Source organism: Centropristis striata, chromosome 16, assembly GCF_030273125.1.
Source record: "Centropristis striata isolate RG_2023a ecotype Rhode Island chromosome 16, C.striata_1.0, whole genome shotgun sequence".
Classification (NCBI taxonomy): Eukaryota; Metazoa; Chordata; class Actinopteri; order Perciformes; family Serranidae; genus Centropristis; species Centropristis striata.
The window spans coordinates 7,959,970-7,973,401 of NC_081532.1; the positions used below are offsets into that span (position 1 = coordinate 7,959,970).

The 13,432-nt window shown below is 38.1% G+C and overlaps 2 protein-coding genes across 2 annotated transcripts in view; both read right to left on the reverse strand.

Moving 5' to 3' along the window:
• Positions 1 to 1,211: 1,211 nt before the first annotated feature.
• On the reverse strand, positions 1,212 to 9,671 carry sav1 (salvador family WW domain containing protein 1). The gene is made up of 5 exons (XM_059352980.1): positions 9,334 to 9,671; positions 7,444 to 8,022; positions 4,289 to 4,559; positions 3,939 to 4,094; positions 1,212 to 2,810 (listed from the first exon to the last, which is right to left on the reverse strand). The coding sequence occupies exons 1-5, from the start codon at positions 9,425 to 9,427 to the stop codon at positions 2,597 to 2,599; spliced, it is 1,314 nt and encodes a 437-aa protein (XP_059208963.1). The 5' UTR covers positions 9,428 to 9,671; the 3' UTR covers positions 1,212 to 2,596.
• A 1,364-nt stretch (positions 9,672 to 11,035) lies between these two features.
• Positions 11,036 to 13,432, reverse strand: part of nin (ninein (GSK3B interacting protein)) — a 31,541-nt gene continuing 29,144 nt past the window's right edge. Inside the window, exons 27-28 of the mRNA XM_059352953.1 lie at positions 13,277 to 13,390; positions 11,036 to 12,020 (exon numbers count right to left, since the gene is read on the reverse strand). Of these exons, the coding sequence (XP_059208936.1) occupies positions 11,805 to 12,020; positions 13,277 to 13,390 (330 nt within the window). The 3' untranslated portion in view covers positions 11,036 to 11,804. The remainder of the gene's footprint in view (positions 12,021 to 13,276; positions 13,391 to 13,432) is intronic.

The following is a 13,432-nucleotide window of genomic DNA, read 5'->3' on the forward strand; positions in this document are numbered from 1 at the left end:
TTATGTATGCAATGCCCTTTTATCTTGTGTGTTCTTATTTTGTTATTGTCATGTTGGATATTTGCCTAATTTTGGTTTAATTTTGAAACCCACTTTGGCTCCTTTGCTCCCACATTTCTTTAACATCCTCACCGGGTGGAGCTAAGACACAAGGAAGAGACGCAAGTGAAGGAAACTAGGAGACATGTTAGCAAACTGTAAAAAACCCACAGGCTATACTGTCCTACAAAACCTACACTGCAAATTATGTTTCTTACCAAGATTTTTAAAAAACGTAGATTTAGAAGTGTTAGATAATTTATCTTGTTTTAAGAGTTAATTTCTTATTTTAAGTGTTCAAAATGCTTATTTCTAGATTTAACAATCTTAATTCAAGAAATCTTGTCAAGTGAAACTATCTGTCCATGCAGCAAGATTTAGTGTTTTTATCTTGTTTTTAGACACTTTTTTGCAGTGTAACTGCAGGAACTACATTTTTGGTCGAAATTTAGTTATAACTAAAAATGAACTCCTGGATGTCTGTTTTATCTTGTGACAAAGTTTTAAATTTCAATTTTGCTTTATTTCAGAGAAATGATTTTGTAAAAAATGCAGTAACTAAAAAATCCAACTCAAAACTAAAACTAAACTTTGACTGTAATACAGTGTAGCCTTTCTTCATTGTGTTGAATAGTGAAGTCAAGAATAATTTAAATTATAAGTTTATTTGATAGGGAAACTATTATTTGGATAGTGATTAAGTAAAAATGTGAGATAAAATTATATTAAGACTAAAATATAACATTACTTTATAATATTAGGTCTATAATACACAAATATTTGAATAGAGTTGTTACGCACTTTTAAAACAGCACTGTGGTCACTGCACTCTGTTTTTGCATTACTATTTGAACCTTTTACAGCAAAACCAGAGTGCAGAAACTACATTTTTGGGGTGAAAGGTCAAATAAATGATCATGATTTTTGAGCATAAATATGACATCATGTAGAAATAAGTGTCATATCACTTACCTACCAATCAACCATTTGGCTGGCCAGTTAAAAAACGTGAAAAAACTTTAAAGCAGTTTTTCTCTTTGTGTAGTTACTGCAGTTAGGCTTTGTAGGGCAGTATAGATAAGTACCTCATACAAACCTACTTTAAAATATCCTAAAATAACTATTAAAGCAAACAGACAGTAAGAGGAAACAACCTTACAGTGAGACGAGTATTTTTCTTCACTGCAGACTTTATTGCTTATGTCCTGTATTTGCAATCCACAAAATCAGATATGTACAAACTGATGACACTGTTCTGTAAAGGTGTGATTGAGACCTTGTTGCATAGTGAGGGACTCTTTGAAGAATGGCTCTTTACAAAGCTACTCCACTGTTTACTAATCAGACAGCCTCTTGGGATATTCAGAAATGTTTGAATTTGTAACCACTCTCATAAACAGGTCCTTTTATTTCTTTATTTTACTGAGAAAATATCTTTTGTTACATTTTCAAAGTAATAGCGTCATAAACATTTTTTTTTTTTTACAAAACCTTCCGCATAAAAACATTTCTGAGTATCCTAAGAGGGGCTTTAGCTGCTTGATTAGTGTTCAACAGGCTTCCAAGAACCTGCACTTCCTCCACAGAAGAGACGTGTCAGTCCATAAAAATAAGGCATTACAGAGGCAAGAAATATCCAGAAAGAACGAACAAGGAGAAGTTGAATTACACTCGTTTGGCAAAACGTAATGTTTCTTCTGAAGTGTTTTATAAAGTTCCAGTAGCTTATTTATGTTTCATTTTATACACACACACACACACACACACACACACACACAAGAATATTCCTGACTTACAGTAATGCCAAAGAGCCACAAGATGCTCAAACCACTGCATCAAATGTGATGCTTCATCCAACAAAAAGGTCTTTAAATAAAGACGTGTTTCATATCAAAAATTAAATATCCGTGAAAGTTTTGGTGGATTGTCTTATAAAGGATATGTCATTTTAAAAAAAGAAGAAAGAAAATGCACACTTTTTGTTTAATGCAAGAGTGTGGTTTCAGTTTATGAGGATATCAAAGCAAGAGGGGAAAAAAAGCCATGAAGTATTTCATAGAGAAACAAATTAGAAGAAGCTGCCTGTCATTTTCTCCCTCAGGAAAAAATGACGGAGTAGCTGGTGTATAAAAATTGCTGCATTTTATTTTATTAAAAAGGCACAATCTCTGGATGTTTATGAACAAATATCTGTGGTTTTCCAGACTCCTTTCAGTCTTAAAAAACAGAAATCCATACAGCAATTCAGTTCTCAGGGCTGTATATGGCACCACAAACAGTCTCCCCAGATGTAGCACATTATAGGTTCTTCTTCATTGGAGTGTTTTTTCAGTCACATGGTCATTCGTAAGTTTGAGTGTCACATGGGAGGGGGGCCCAGCCAATGTACGTCTCGACTTCCTGGCCGATATATTTGGATCAAGCGAAGGCACAGATGTGTTTGGTAAAGAGGCAATTAAGAGTCAATCATGATTTCAAAGGAAACCCGACCGCTCCACCGACCGTGGAAACCTCAGAGAGGTGTGGCAGCGAGACGTCGCCGCGGCGCACACACACATCACATGTTCCCTATGAAGTTCTTGTTTGGCTGCTGGGCGTACCACTGCTGCCGCTGTTTGCGAGCCTCCACCTCCGACAGCAGCGCCTGCCGGTACGCCTCGTAGGATTTGACGATGTGCTCCAGCTCCTTCATGAAGAGCAGCTTCAGCATGCCCTGATACGTGTCCAGGTCTGCCAGCTGGAACAGCTCCCACTTCAAGATGTGGTCATACCTGGCATGGAAGGGGAGATATTTATGGGACTTTAAAAAGTACTTGGTGAAGCGTTAGATGACAATGCCTGTATTATTTATTTTCTTTTATCTGCCGACTATAGCCTGACTGTTGATTGATATTTGGGAGTTTAAAAAAAGTGATAGTTATAACTGATACGGATCCTTTGAATTCGTGACAGATATGGGATTTTTGAGAACAACAATGGTTTTAGAGGGGAAACCTTCATTGATATGGCAGCTGATAAAATATATTTTGACCTTTTCTATGTGGATTGTGCACCGATATGACTATGTAAAAGGTACTTAGAAGGCTGCTTCCTTAAACAAATAAGTTCCTTGGGAAAGGCAGAGGAAAGGACAATTTTTAAGTGATGACGACACCTTTACTAAAGGACACCTTTTCTGCATTTTGTTTGCTCTAAAAGCAAGTTTTCATATTGGTGCACAAAAGAAAACATATATGCTTGTTTGGCATCTCCATACTGATGACAAATACACCAATATAAATATATCTGTAAATAAGCTTATATTGGTGGATATATTGGTCTAGCTGAACAAGCAAAACCCACAAAAGGATGCTGACACACACATGCAATACACATGCAGAATTTCCATGAAGATAAACCATCTTCAGCTTTTCTTGCCATACAGCCGACTAAACAAATGAGAAAACTAGCGTAGTTAAAGCTACTCAAACAGAGTACAATGACGTTAAAATACATTACGTACAGAACCTGCAGTGCTAATCATTTTTTAAAGTCAAAGCCTTATTAAAAAACATCAACCAGACAAAAGCACATGTCCTTCTCGCCACTTGGAGCTCAAAGTGCTACATACAGTGCAATGTAAGGAGCGAGTGGTGTGTTCAAACTCTGTAACGTTTGTTGCTGTGTCAGCCACGGTCCAGCAAGAAAATACAAAAACAACCACGTAACCAAGTGATGTAATGTGGGTTCCTCGCAACAGATCAAGCACATTTATTTTGCTTAACGGAGACAACTCATAGTGAGTGAGTCAAGTCAGAAATAACACGCCCCCTCTCCCCTCGTCATTTTTACCATATATTAGAGCAAACGATTAATCAGTGATGAAAATGACTGTTACTTTCTGCCATGGTTGCACTCACTTGAGAGGGGCGCGGGCATACACCTGCAGCCAGTCTGGGATCTCCGCAGTGTGGTACGGGTTAGCAGGCACCAGCACCGGCTGGTTCCTCTCTGCAGGACGTGGCTGATAGGTCACAGGGGGCGGTAGTGGTGGAGGCTGATCGTAGCGAGGCACACTGGGACAGAGAGGAAATGTGATATTAAAACCTTATTTCATCTGTGTGAATTTGTACAACTTAAAAGACTCAGGAGTTCATGGCTCTGGGGACTGGTACCATTTAAGGCTGTAGGAAGGGATAAATAAGTCGAAGACACAAAATACTTCTTTATAAAAACACAAAATCTTTCTCCTTCCACTCTGATGACTTACCTCGGAGCACAGGGATGTCGATACTGCGCCCTCTTGTTGATGTGATCCACATAGTAGACCCCAAACTCGGCCGACTCCACCTTTTCCCAGCCTGGAGGGAGCCCTTCCCTCTCCAGAGGGTGGCTCCAGTGTGTAGTGTTTGTGTTGTGGTCGATGTAGTACTTCCTGCCACGGATGGTCCAGTCAACGGTCCAGCCGGCCGGAAGGGGGAGGTCCTCTCCCGTTAGACTGGAGAGGTTCCCGAGGGACTTGGCCTGTATTCGACCTATGCCTGAGGAAAACAAACATTTTTTTTTTTTTTTAGAAAGGGAGAGGGAGAGATGTGTGACCAAACATACAGCAGGAGCAGCTGCCAGCTAACAGCGCCGCTGGGAAAGAAGAAATATTTTGGGAAACTTCTGAAAAACAGCATGTGTGGGAAAATGTCATTTAAAGGAGGGAATGTACAGCATTTAAAAAGGTCATTCTGATGTGGCCACTGAACACAGATCAGGGTACCAGGGAGGAATGCAATGAATCACAACTTAAAGCATGATCCAGTTTCATCCAAGTGTCGTGATTGTGTGGACAGAAGTGCTTGATCCCTGTGACGGAGGATCTTATTGTGACCGACATCATTTGATGAATTGTAGGAAATGGGAGTGTTGTTAGGTTTGGACAGGAAGGCAGAGATCTCTGCATGGCCAGACACACACACTGGAGCTTTCACCGGAAGAGAGCAAACCACTGAACTTCCAAACACTCTCTGCAAGAACAGACAGCAGAGCGCTTTCATTCATCAGTTCCTGTATTTTTTTTTTATTGGTGAATAATGTCAGTGAGGAATGTTTGAGCAAACAGCTGTGTGGATGAGTTAAGACTGAGTGAGAGCTATCATGAGTCAAAACCAAATGAGCCTGGAGGGACCCGGGAAGAGCTGGAAACACAGCAGAATGTGCGGGGAATGAAGTATCTCAGCAAAATGGCGGCTACAATCTGATAAATTCTGCACGAGAGTGACAGCAACAGAGCTGGAGCTCTTTGCCAGCTGCTGAGTGAAGGGTTGGAATGTGCGAGCGCTCCGCAGAAATGCACTCCTCCTCCTCCTCCTCATCATCATCATCATCATCTCTGCCCTTTTCCTCAGAAACATGGCAGAGAGCCACACTCACTCATTGCAGACCTAAAGCTTCATGCATCACAGGAATTTCACTGGAAACAGTCGAGAGTAGACTACTATGTTTACAACTGGTGATGCAGTAGTTGTACTAAAGAATGAATCAGGTAAGCTCATTGAAATAAAGTCACTGATCAACTAAAGTATGAATCAGCAACAACGGATTTTGACAAAAAAATATTTATAATATGGTTCACTTATTCTGAATTTTTTACCAACGCCTTACATTAAAAATATCTCTTTCTTTTTTTAAGAGGACCAGATCAGTGTAAAATCTACTGTGTGCACATTTTCTTTCCCTGCATCCAAAAGTTGGAGTGATTTCTTCTGTAGGAAAATATTTTCCCTGAAGTTTCCAGAAACTGAGGTACTTTTGCAATGAACACAATGTTTAAAAAATGCTTGCAGTAAAAGAAATAAAATTAGTGAGACAATACAAATGTGATGCTAATCATGTGTCATAAATGCCCAAGATGATTTTTTGTGATCAACAAAAAAGAACAAATGGTAAAACCACAGGGTGTCAAACACGGTTTGTATAATACAGTTTTACCTGTATTTTTATAATGAATATCAGCCAATGTTCACCTTTTTGTTCTCGAAAATAAACATAAGCAAATTGTAATGCTGAACAATTAAATTGAAAATTCAGCAATGTATTGAAATTGAAATAAATGGAAAATCCAAAATCCAAATTGCAGGAGGTGCAATAGTTGTTAAAAGTTATAACATGTGTTTATAAATACCATTTTGAATTAAGTTTGTGGTGCAAAGGAGATATCCCTGCCTACAAATTGCATTCTATAGAAATCATACTAAGATAATTTTAGTCTTTCAATGAAAATTAGAATAATTCCCCTCCAATTTTGTGAATCATCAAAAATAATTGCAATTTAGATATTTTCCCAAATATTGTTTTAAATGAAAAAATAATATAAAAAGCCCCTACAAAATGCATGGTATAATTTCAAACTGTAGTAATTTGATTGTTTTAATAATGACATTCCTGTTAAAAGAAAGTGTCAACTGATTGTGGGTAGATAACAACTCTGTTTACCACTCAGTACATTAACCTTACGACTGCAGTGTAATGCAACTACACAGAAAACAGAACCTACGAACACAGATGATTCATAGAGCCGAGCAGTCTGAAGCTGAGACATTTGACTGGGGGCGGTCTGCAAATTGCTAGTTTGCTGGCAGAAAGATTCAGCAAACAGAGAGGTGAAAAATGCAGAGCCCCTAATGCTTGTTTAGCTTCACTCCAAACAAGTCTCTGTGATATGTGATAGGCGGGCCTGACATAATACTAAACCATATACACGACGTTGACAAGTCAGCCACATAATAAAAGGTTGAGTGGGGTTGGAAAATTCCTGCGACCCCCTAAACATTTAATCTCATGAAAATTACACACTTACATCATACTAATGTTTACAATGTAGGGCAGCAATTTAAAAATATTTAACCCCTCAGGAAAACTGAAATAAAACGGCTCCTTTGAGCTCTTCAGGGACAACCAATGGCTTGCATTTCTGTCACAGTGGCCGATGTATGGGCCAGAACCAATCCATAATACTTGGACGTTTCAAAGCAGAAATCATACATTAGCACTATACAGCTATTAACATTTTCTTAGGGAAAAAAGTTGGTAATGTTTTCTCAAAATTTCCTCCCAAAAGACAAAAAGTTGTAGACTTGCTGGTGGTGTGACTTCACTCATGCTGAAACATATGCCTACTCCAATTTCATTCTTCAGAATTTGCAGACAAAGAGCCAAAAAAATGACGAGTTTTGGTCCCTCAGAAGATTATGAATCTCTGCCATGTACTTTCCAAAACCATGTGTGCTACCAAGAATGCTACTCCTAATCTTTTTACCATTTTCCACTTTCTTTGCTTTCAATTTATTTTTATTGCCCCTTGTTTACTTTCCTATAAAGAAGAAAAATCTAAACCAAAACTTTAAAAAGTGAGTGGCAATTTAATTTAATGTTTACCTGAAGGGGGTCTGCTGGGAGCTGGGGGAGTGTGTTGTCGTGGAAGTCTTTGGAAGTTGTGTTCATTGTGCTCATAATATCTATAGTCCTCAGGAAAACGGTCTGGGACCCTCCTGGGCTGGCGCTGCTGATGCTGCTGCTGTTGCTGCTGCTGCTGCTGCTGCTGTTGTTGTTGCTGCTGCTGTTGCTGCTGCTGCTGCTGCTGCTGTTGTTGTTGTTGGTGCTGCTGCGGTTGGTTGTCATAGTAAGGTTCAGAGGGGTAGTAATACCGGGCAGCGTCTCCATTCTCAGACATGGGACTCACGTCTGTGAGGAAGGACTGTGAGGAACCTCCGTACTCGTGGGGCAGGTCTCCCAGGCTACGTGGCAGGTAGGGAGGTGCAGACATTCGGTGGCTCTCTCTGCGGGCAACCTCATGAGGAGGCCTCTGCACAGGGGTGCGGAGAAAACTCTTGTTGCGGGACACCACGGGCTCCCGGGCGGGTGCCACAGGGTAGGCAGAGGGCCCCATATCTGGCAGAGGGACCTCTGTGCGTCTGGGAATAGTGGGTCCATGACGAATGAATGAGGGCATAAGATCTGCAACCAGGTAAACAAGACAAGTGCAACCGTCAGTCACCTAGAGATGCAAAGACTCATTGATTAATTGCAAACTATTTTGATAATTGATGAATCAGTTTGAGTTTTTTTAAGAAAGAAAATTCTGTGATTCTACCGACTGAAATGTGAATATTTTCATGTTTCTTTACTCCTCTGTGACAGGAAACTGAATATGTATGAGTGGTGGACAGTTTAGGCTGTCATCTTGGGCCGTGGGAAACAATGATAAATATTTTTACGATTTCCTGACATTTTGGAGAGTATGCAACTAATGAGGGTAATGCTGTTTTTGTGTGTATAAATGGTTGTAAAAAAAGGTACATTTCCATAGACACCTGTGTCTTCTGTTTGTATTTTGGGTTCCTGACAGCTTTATACTTTGTTAATTAAAATAAAATGAAAAATCTGACAGATAGCCAAGTTTGTGTTGAGAAAAAGGAGGCATGCATGTGATGTAAGGACAGATTGAAAGATGCTAAACAGAGACAGAAATAAATGCGTAGGAAGTTGACAAATTTGAACCAAAACCTCAGAGGTTCAGAGGTTTAATAAACTATCCAGGGGCATTCTGTCTGCATGATAAGTACATTTACTTCATAAATAAGATGATTGAATATGATGATTAATGATGAATATATAATTGCTTAGCTAATTGGAGGTTTGAGTGCAGGATGACTACTTGCAATGTAGTATTGTATTTAAAATACTTCTTCCAGTAAAAAGTTGTAGAACTAACAAAATACAAGCTGGATGTCAGTTAAATGGCATTTTGTGATTTTTCTTTAGTTACAGTCACTTTAACATCAGAGGTCAATTCAACAACATTCATTCAATCACCAACAGACAAATATAAGCTAACTAGCAACAAATCTGACTTTTAAGTAAACAACTCCACTCAATATAGCGCCATGAAACAGTTGCAAATAAAGATAATTAAAAGTCAAACACTTATTTCATGTAATAGTTTTGTATTCTTGCTATCAACATGAGTAGTGACCGTTATCTCTCAAATGTTCCTTTGACACTGCAGCTGACGTTAATGTAGCTAGATGATGATTTAGCCTGCTAGCACTTTAAGGACTAAGTTAGCAGTTTATTTGGTGTACAAAAACTCGATTAAATAATTGGTTACAGGCGTACTAAACACATAAAGGATGCTTAATATCTCCACACATTCACTTCAGCCTGTTTTCTAATGTTATCTTGCTGAAAATTGGCACTAAAGTTAACTTTCGCTAGCAGGCTAGCTGATGCTAACTTTAAGCTAGCAGGCTAACTTGTTGCGCTTACTTCTCAGGAGCGGAGACGTTTCCTTCTTCACATATTTCCCGTGTACCTCGGCTGGTTTCGACGCTTCGTTTTTGCTTTTCTTTCGTGAGAGCATAACTCAAGGCTCGGGAACATCAACAGCAAACGTCATGGCACGACCCTTCGACCCCGCAACCACCCAGTTCAGCTCGCAAAGCGCGGACAGTGAACATTTTTTAGGCTTTAGATGAGCTAGCAGCGAGTTAGCCAGCTAACTGGAGCTGCTGGACGAGTCTTTGCTCCGGAGGTCCAGTCCGCTCTGAGCAGCGCTCCACTCCCACCGCCGGTCCTCCTCGCTGGGGCTGCTCACTGTACAGTCCTGCCCACCTGGAAACTCACCCACTGCAAGCGGATACACACACACACACCCAACTGAGGCTGCACACAGACAACACAGACAGCTCATTCATACATTTCGTCACCCTGTTAAAAATAATAACTCATTTTTTCAAGTTTTGCAGGAAACACAAAAAACTTCACCAAAAGTGTAACATGACATTTATTGATCATTCAAAAAGGATGTAACAAAGGATGGCTAATGGCATAGTAATAACACTGTGTGTAAATTATGTAACTTAAGAGAAATAAATGACTTAGGAAATTTTTTGAACATGCCTTTGTGACTTAAGTAAGATATGGTAACACTTTATTTTGAAGGTGTCTACATAAGAGTCACACAAGCCTGTCAGAAACATGACATGACAAGTATCATGAGCATTAATGTTACTTCAAAGTGTCATTAATTTTCATGACACATCCCATGTCATGTTTATGACACGCTCATGTCACTCTTATGTAGACACCTTAGTGTAAAATGTTACCAATATTAGTGTCAACAATAAAACACTGATAACTAAACAATCTCCCTCTATCTCTTCTTTGCTGGGTTCTTATCTGATGCCTATGAATGTATCAAATTGTCAAAGAAGTGATGATCTTAAAGGGGTAAAATCACATGATCTGATCAACTGAGGATGTAGGTGATTAGGTGGCTGGTGTCATGAGATGATTTAGGGAGAAAAAAAACCCAATTTTGACCAAAAATTACTTAGGAGATTATTTTAACAGTGTGACGATATGACATATTTAACAGAAAAGTGACATTTGTATTTATATATATATATACAGTCAAGGAAAAATTTTAGACCACCCTTGTTTTCTTCAATTTCTTGTTCATTTTAATGACTGGTACAACTAAAGCTACATTTGTTTGGACAAATATAATGCTAACAAAAATAGCCCATAAGAGTTAAATTTAAGAGCTGGTATCTAGCCATTTTCCATGGTTTTCTTTACAAAGAAATTGAAGAAAACAAGGGTGGTCTAATAATTAATATTTTTTTCCACGACTGTATGTATATATATATATATATATATATATACACACACACACACACACATATTTATGTACATATATATATGTACTGTACATAATTATGTACAATGAAAATGACAATAACGATCTTTCTGATTCTGATTTTCTGAATCGAAAATATCTGCATTAGACTTTCACATAAACACAAGTACGTTAGAAATAGATGCTAAATTATGCTTATGCTAAATAAAATGATGTAAAGTGATGTTTATGTATATGATATATGGTTTATGTGGCCAATTAATAAATTATTTAAATGTGTATTTTTGTAAATAAAGTTTAAAAAAAAAGAAGAAATAAAGAATAAAGTCAAACATGATCCTCTTTTATTTCAATCTGTAACAAAACATTACCCTGTTCTCAGCTTTAGTGCTTATGCTTCATTATAAAAACAAGGTCCTTCGTTTAAATCTAAAACATCCATGATGGCACAGCTTTACATATAATATTTTACATAGTGCAACAGTTCATAGGACTTTAATAAAATATATTTAAATAGCAAGTTTTACCACTTGACATTCACTTCGGTAACTTCAGGTACATGAAAGCAAACACGTAGAAAAAGGTCACCGGATTACTTCTGTTGACATGATTTTACCGCTGACAGGTTTGTTTTTACTTTACATAAAGACTTCAGACGGAAAGCAGAGACAGATCATCTCTTTGACAAACACAGACAAAAGAACACTTGTATAAAAAGTGCACTTCAGTATTGCTTTTCTCTTTCTCAAAAGAGAAATATAGTGTCATGGTAAAATATTTACTCATTTACAACTACTGCTTTGAAAAATATTTAAAAATGATAAATTACTGTATGTTTTCTTTACAGTCTAACCTCACATTTGGTTCTTCATAGGTCCAACACATCATAAAATAAAATTACTGCATATTTTAACAGTAACATTTTAGGCTTAAAAATGTCAGAGGACATGCAAAGTAAGGTCTTTTCTTGTGCATTTGGCTTTATCTATTGCACAAGAGTTCAAGCAAAAATAATTTTGTGCACTTTATGGTTGACTTTGGACACTTGCATTTGGTAATGTGTCCAGAGTACCTGTAAGTGTTTTTAGCGGATACATTATGTGCATTTGTAGTGGTAAGGCAGTGGGGAAAGGGGCGAGGGGTTCAGGTCGCGCACGATCTTGTTCAGGCTGGAGATCTTCTCTTCCAGCAGGTAGTTCTTCTTCTCTGCGATCTTCTGCCGCTGCTCAGTGACCTCCAGAGCTTTCAGCAGCTGGGTGTTCTCTTCATACAGGTCTTTGATCAACACGTCTGCTTTGCCATTCTTGTGCAGCTGGAAAAGTCAGAGAAAGTAGATGATAAAGGCTGAAAGGTCCATCATTAGTCTTATTGAACCATTTGGAGTCTTGGGCTATTTTGGCTGGTTTTAATATTTCTATACTGCCTGTATGTACCACTTAAAAATGTTTACCATGACATGTTTTTTCAGCACAACTTCACCTATATGACCTGATAATAATTATTTTCTCTTTGACTTACTGCATCAACATTTTGAACCCCAAAAACACAAGCAACTACGCAGGAAAATTAAATATTATGTAGTTATATAGTTTATAGTAAATATATTTTACCTTATCTCTGGTTTTACTTGGCCTATCATCATCAAACAAAAACTGGCATGGAGTTTCAAACCAGTACTTCAGAGGGGAGTTGACAGCAAGGCTAGAAGTTGCATCATTTTTGTGTCATGACGTCAAGAAGAAGTCATGTGATTTGATCATGCTCACATGATCGGTGGCTCTAGAGGGTTAAACTGGGCTACAACAGCTGAAAACAACTTAAAAACTGATTAGCCAATATTATCAGCTGAAATCAGTAATGGTATTAAGAGATACTTAATGCCTGCAAATATGTAAGAAAGAAATTGCAGTAAAAAGAAGCAACAGATATGTCTGTAGGTATTTGGAAAATTGTCAATCCTCTCAGTACAGCAAAATTATTTAATAACCACATTTAAGGTATGCTTAAGAAAGTGTTCATGTTAAGTGTTTCCGTCATGCATTAGTGAGAATAAAGCTTTCATTTGGAGAGTAGATCTCCGCGGCTCACTTCAGTTGTGCCGGACAATAATTCCACTTCACGTTTTGTTGGAAATAAGAAAGTTATTGAGACTTGGTTTTCCTTTTAGATTGGTTGTTAAAGCCTGTGGCTTTAATATGAAGACTTGATGACAATGTGCAGGAATTCTATATATATTATTGAATTCTGCATCAAAAAGCATGTTAACAGTGCAGTAACTTAACATATTTGATTCTCAAATGCATGTATAACAGTATTAATAGGAATACAAAAGGTTTGAAGCAAATAAAAAATAACCACTTACTGTAATTTTTTTTCCAGTTCAAGAACAGCAGACCAACATTACTTGCAAGAAGTAATTTTGTGCAATTTTACACATTTTTACAGATTTTATGCTCAATTGCATGTAGTTGTACTGAGTGCCATTTCAAGTGATTTGTTTTAGACAAGCATGTCTTTTCAAGAAGAGACAGCTCCGAATTATCTCTGAATCTATCTTTTTGGACTGACCTGGTCTTTCAGTTGAGCAACTTTCTCTTTGAGCAGCAGTTTGACGTTACGCAGCGACAGTTCAATCTCCCTCATACGCTCCTCCATATTCCTCATCTTCTTCGCTCTTTCATCCTGGTGAGAAGACAGTGAAGGATATCAACAAACTGCTACAAG

What these genes read in the sequence shown, in the direction of transcription:
- sav1 (XM_059352980.1), bottom strand. Translation starts at nt 9,427, where the DNA reads ATGCTCTCACGAAAGAAAAGCAAAAACGAAGCGTCGAAACCAGCCGAG. An exon ending in CGACATCCCTGTGCTCCGAG is followed by an intron (nt 4,095 to 4,288) that starts GTAAGTCATCAG and finishes TCTCTGTCCCAG; the next exon opens with TGTGCCTCGCTACGATCAGC. An exon ending in TATGCCCGCGCCCCTCTCAA is followed by an intron (nt 2,811 to 3,938) that starts GTGAGTGCAACC and finishes CTTCCATGCCAG; the next exon opens with GTATGACCACATCTTGAAGT.